Source organism: Indicator indicator, chromosome 8, assembly GCF_027791375.1.
Source record: "Indicator indicator isolate 239-I01 chromosome 8, UM_Iind_1.1, whole genome shotgun sequence".
Taxonomy (NCBI): Eukaryota; Metazoa; Chordata; class Aves; order Piciformes; family Indicatoridae; genus Indicator; species Indicator indicator.
In genome coordinates this window covers 6,414,523-6,420,151 of record NC_072017.1, presented here as the reverse complement: position 1 = coordinate 6,420,151, position 5,629 = coordinate 6,414,523, and the positions used below count along the sequence as shown (strand labels likewise).

General features: G+C 42.5%; 1 protein-coding gene across 1 annotated transcript; it reads left to right on the top strand.

The window, feature by feature from the left end:
• Positions 1-321: 321 nt before the first annotated feature.
• On the top strand, positions 322-5,364 carry CHRNA9 (cholinergic receptor nicotinic alpha 9 subunit). Its single transcript, XM_054383166.1, has 5 exons — positions 322-391; positions 1,481-1,626; positions 2,573-2,727; positions 3,088-3,620; positions 4,808-5,364. The coding sequence occupies exons 1-5, from the start codon at positions 322-324 to the stop codon at positions 5,362-5,364; spliced, it is 1,461 nt and encodes a 486-aa protein (XP_054239141.1).
• The last annotated feature ends 265 nt before the right edge of the window (positions 5,365-5,629 follow it).

The window sequence follows — 5,629 nt, the reverse complement described above, 5'->3', positions numbered from 1 at the left end:
CTGTAGTAAAAAAGCTATGCAGTGGAGCATAGTTTTCCTACTGATACCCCATCCGTTTGTCTTCTTCCTCAGCATTCGCTTCAGAGCAGACAGCTCTCAGGTTACAGAGAGAGGGAGGGCTCGTCAGAGACCCAGGCGGTGGCAGGGACAAAGCCCATCGATCGCTCTAGGACTCCGACAGCTGCAGCTTCCAGCAGCTCATCAGTGCCTCAGCATCTGTCTGTTGCTGTACAACTTGATTTTTTTTGTTTGTTTGTTAGTTTTGGATGGTGATAAACGTTTTTGTACTCTTGAGCAAAGAGTTTTATTTAAGGTCCAGAAATGAAGAGAAATAGCCTGCCCTCCTTTTCCATCTCTCTCTGGTTGCTGTTTACAGCAGTGATGCTTCAAGGTGAGAATACTGCTTGACAGCTAAATGTTGCATTGAGGTTTATTTTGCTCCAAAAGGAGCTGGTGTCCTGATGCCTTACACAGATGAGCTCCAGAAGTCTTTCATCTGTGTCGTTTTACTCTGTCTCGCTGATGCATAGACAAAAAAGAAGGGTCATGTGCAGCCACAACTTAAATGTTCTTTGTGAAGCTTTGATTTGTTAGGATTTCTTTTTAATCAAGAGGGTTGGCTTTGAACTCTTATTTGTCCAGGAAGTCGCTGTGAGTCACCAGAGAGTGATGTACTCCAAAGCACTTGCTTCCAGCATTGTGCCAGCTGGCATTTGTGCAGATTTGTGAGTGTTACTGTCCTTGCCCCTTGCTTGCAGAAATGTGTCAATCTATCTGAAGGAAATACAGAGGCTGCCTAGAGAAAAATATGATGCACAAACCGATATGGGACAGCAAAAGTGTCATTTAAAACCTCGAGTTTCAGTGAATTTTCCTCAGTGCCTAAGCCTGGATAGAAAGAAGCACCTCCAAATACATGGTTTGGAAAAGATGCTAGTGTAAGGGTGTGTTTGTACACCGTGCAGTTGCCAGTTTGTGAAGAAAAGCAGATCAGATTTTATTTTTTTTTTCCCAGGTGGTAGTTTAAACAGAAAAAGAGGAAATTCTGAAAGCAGCATGAATCTATCAGAGCTGCATTTAGGGCAATAGCACAAGTCACTAGCCTGGGAGCAGGTTTGACTTCAGACTTTGCTTCTAATTTTAGTTTTGCAGATGTATGACTGTAAGTCAGTAATCTCTACACCTGTGAAAGACATCAGTAAAATGAAAGGTAATAATATTTACCTTGAAAAAAGGCAGGAATCTCTGGATGAAGAGGTATATGTGAAAAGCTGGAGTTAGCTGTTCATTTACCTCAGGTGGATGCTGTCCTTACTTGAATAGGTTCATCAGGTTTGCTTCTCTTTCTGCACTAAATGATAGTCTCCAGTAGAGGAATGATACAGTTACAGCAAATACTACCTGAAGCTGTAGGAAGAGGCTATCTTCTGATACTGCTCAGTGCTTAATCTGATGAACTGAACAAATCTTTGTTATCTAGCTGTAGAATCAGCCAAAGGAAAATACGCTCACATGCTGTTTAATGAACTGTTTGAAGACTACTCAAATGCTCTGAGACCAGTGGAAGACACAGATAAAGTTCTGAACGTCACCCTTCAGATCACATTGTCTCAAATTAAAGACATGGTGAGTAAGAACACAGTTCTGGTTTTCTAAGGGTATGCAGAAAGGTGCTGGCTGTGAACCTTTTTGCCTGGAGTAGCAAAAGCAACTTGCATTTTGCTGTGACAACTTCAGTAATGCTTCCTCAAGAGGGTCATGCACCCCAGGTCTTTGTAGCATTTTATTAGATTGCAACACTAAGACTTCCATTATAAGTTTACAAACTCAGAGCTGCTGAATTGTTAAGACTTCTTTTGTAGTCAGGTGTTGGTATTGCACCCTCCAGGTAACTTTTGCTGAGTTTTTAATAGAAAAGAGCAAGTGCTTTTCCCCTAGGATTTCTACATAAACTCCCTCTTTTAGCCTTCAGGGACTTTTTATAAATTTGGTTCAGCCAGACACGCTTTTAAGGCAAACGAAAATGTGTCTGGAAGAAGAATGGAACATCACTTTTATGACTTGGGCATTACAACTTCAAGGTCTCATCAAGCTTTCAGAGAATTTCTTAGACTGAATCTGTTGGCTGTTTGGTATTCTAAAGCTCACAAAAGGAACTTCTGGAGATACTGGGAGCCTTAGATAACTGATTAAAGCTAGAGAGGGTGCAAGGGGAAGAAGGTTTGGACAAGAGAAGTTCAAAATAAATGAGCTCCCTATATGTTTATGGGCCTATGTACTTGTCTGAGACATGCTCTTGTGGCCTGGCAGCATTCTGACTTGTTTTGGGCAGTGACAGAATCACAGGGTTGGAAGGGACCTCAAGGATCATCTAGTTCCTGCTATGGGCAGGGACACCTTCCACTAGATCAGGTTGCTCAGAGCCATAATCCAACCTGGCCTTAAAAAAATCCAGGGATGGGGCTTCCACCACCTCCCTAAGCTGCTTTGGAGCTGTACAACAAATGCTGCCTGCATCTAAGATGTGGCTTTTCTCACTTTCAGCTAGAAATATTTCTATGTTTTTGTGCAGGACGAAAGGAATCAAATTTTGTCAACTTATTTGTGGATTCGACAAAGCTGGTACGATGCATATCTCAAATGGGACAAAGATAAATATGATGGGCTGGATTCTATCAGGATTCCAAGCAACTTGGTTTGGAGACCAGATATTGTCCTGTATAACAAGTGAGTATGGCTGGAGAAAATCAGCTTCAGTATTAGTCTGAGGGAGGGAGAGTGCTGAAGGAAGAAAGGAGCCACAGAATCTGAACTTCCATCACTTTACCTTACCTTCGTTTGTTGTTTCAACACTTGTTGTTGATCACACAAATATTTTGTAGTAAAGTCATGGACAGGATTTGGCAATTGATTATGCTACACAGCAAAGCTGTTCTGGATTTCTGTATTCAGTATACATATAGATATGATTTCAGAAGCATGCTTTTAATAGTGTCAAGTGAGAGTCTTCCCCCTTGCTCCTCCTTCCCTGGCCCACACTCTAGGTTGTTGCCTGTCAGTCCTAACTGTCACTTTTCTGTCTTTTAGGGCTGATGATGACTTCTCAGAACCAGTGAATACTAATGTTGTGTTGAGATATGATGGAAAAATCACTTGGGATGCACCTGCTATCACAAAGAGCTCGTGTGTAGTGGATGTATCTTATTTTCCTTTTGATAGCCAGCAGTGCAACCTTACTTTTGGGTCCTGGACCTATAATGGTAATCAGGTAGACATCATCAATTCTCTTGATAGTGGTGACCTCTCTGACTTCATAGAAGATGTGGAATGGGAGATTCAAGGGATGCCAGCAGTTAAGAATGTCATCACTTATGGCTGCTGCTCTGAGCCTTACCCAGATGTGACCTTCATGCTGATTCTGAAAAGGAAGTCTTCATTCTACATATTTAATCTGTTGCTTCCTTGCATTTTGATCTCTTTCTTGGCCCCACTGGGATTCTATCTCCCTGCAGACTCTGGGGAAAAAGTATCTCTAGGTGTCACAGTTCTTCTTGCTCTGACTGTGTTCCAGCTGATGGTTGCAGAGATCATGCCTCCCTCTGAAAACATACCTTTGATAGGTGAGCTTTGCATGCTTTGTCTTTAAATATAGCTTATTGAGAGCAGGGTTGTCTGTCAGGGAAGCCACTGGTAAATTGTGGCTTCTGGAATGATGGAGGTGCTACTTGTTTAAAACATAGTGGAATAATTCAAACGTGGATGGGGTTTGTACAGGTGTGCTGCAGCACTTTGAGGGTATTTTGTGTTTATTTTAAATGATAGATTAGCTAACTGTTTTGTATTCATTAAATACAGTTAGACATGTGCCAAGGCATGTTCAGGCTGGATATTAGGAAAAAATTCTTCACAGAAAGGGTAATCAGGCATTGGAAGGGGCTGCCCAGGGAGGTGGTGGAGTCATCATTCGTGGAGGTATTTAAAAGATGTGATTGCATTCCATTGTGGACTGTGGTTTTGCTTGTAAAATACAGCTCCATTTGCTTCCAAACTGAGCTAGTCTGGTCAAGTTAATGTGGGAGGGGGATGCATGGATGTGGTGCTTAGGGACATGGTTTAGTGATAGGTTGGACTGCATGATCTTGGAGGTCTCTTCCAACCTGGTTGATTCTATGATTCTGTGTTAACACATCAGGAAGTGATGAGCCACAAGAAACCATCAACATGGGGGTTCTGCAGACCCCAGGTGAAGAGTAGGGCTCTTGATAAATGATTTAAAACTGCTTTCTGAATGGGTGTGCTTCAAGAATCAGAGGTTGTGACTCACAAATCTTTGCCATGCTGATCCAGTACTCACCCATCTGATAAAGGCACACTGGTATGAGGTTTTACTTTAATGGCTTTAATCTTTGTTTTCAAATGGTAATTGAAGTGTGAGCTAAGTCCAGAGAATCAAGGTGATTAAAAATTTATTTCATTTGCATTTATGTTTAGCACTATGTTGTCGTAGAGTCACAGAATTGTTTTGGTTGGAAAAGACCTCTAAGATTGAGTCCAAATATTAACCTAACACCAATGTGACCATTAAACCACATCCTGAAGTGCCATGTCCATATGTTTCTTGAACACCTCCAGGGACAGTGACTCCACCACCTCCCTGTCACATTATCTCTGCATTCGACCAATTTACTCTAGGTGACCCTGCTCTAGCAGTGGGGTTGGACTAGATGATGCTCAGAGGTCCCTTCCAACCCTTACCCTGCTCTGTGTGTGATTAAGCTAGTAACTTTAACATGGTTTTGTGTTCCAGGAAAGTATTACATAGCAACTATGACCATGATCACAGCTTCCACTGCGCTGACCATCATCATCATGAATCTCCATCACTGTGGCTCAGAAGCAAAGCCTGTTCCACAATGGGCCAGGGTGCTTATTTTGGGCTACATGTCAAAAATCTTTTTTGTTTATGATGTGGGTGAAAATTGCACAAGCCCAAAAAGAGAGAAGGAAGAAGAATGTAAGTTGGAGGGGGATGATGGGTGTCAGAGGAGGCACAAAGAGGTAAGGAGTCATCCTTCCAATAGGAATGATGACAGTGATCTCAAGGAGAAGCTCAATGGAAATTTGAATAAAAACTATGGGGTTCATGGTGAAAAGGCTAGGGAGGCTGTTAATTGTTGCCCCTGCTACAAAATGCTGATTAAAAACACTGAGTATATTGCTAATTGTGTACGAGACCATAAAGCAAACCGGGCCAAAGGAGTCGAGTGGAAAAAAGTCGCCAAAGTGATGGACAGGTTTTTCATGTGGGTTTTCTTTATCATGGTGTTTTTCATGAGCGTGCTGGTCATTGGGAAAGCAGCTTAACTGAAGGTGGACACAGTCATTTTGTAGGTCTGACCATGCTGGGTTAGCTTCTTTTGGTGGAGCTCTGGGGCAGGAGCGCTTTCGAGACCTTCGTCTTGCATTCTGTACCAATAAACAAATTGATTTCTGTAGGCTGCGACAGTGTGTTGAGAGATTGCTTGACTGAGGGTTTTGGAGGTGCCCATCGCTGCCTTTTAGTATGGGAGTGCATCCCTGATGAGGCTGCTGGGTGAGCAGTCTGTGCTCCATCTTGATGGGAGGTGGC

What these genes read in the sequence shown, in the direction of transcription:
- CHRNA9 (XM_054383166.1), top strand. Translation starts at nt 322, where the DNA reads ATGAAGAGAAATAGCCTGCCCTCCTTTTCCATCTCTCTCTGGTTGCTG. An exon ending in TACAGCAGTGATGCTTCAAG is followed by an intron (nt 392 to 1,480) that starts GTGAGAATACTG and finishes TTTGTTATCTAG; the next exon opens with CTGTAGAATCAGCCAAAGGA. An exon ending in TGAAAACATACCTTTGATAG is followed by an intron (nt 3,621 to 4,807) that starts GTGAGCTTTGCA and finishes TTTGTGTTCCAG; the next exon opens with GAAAGTATTACATAGCAACT.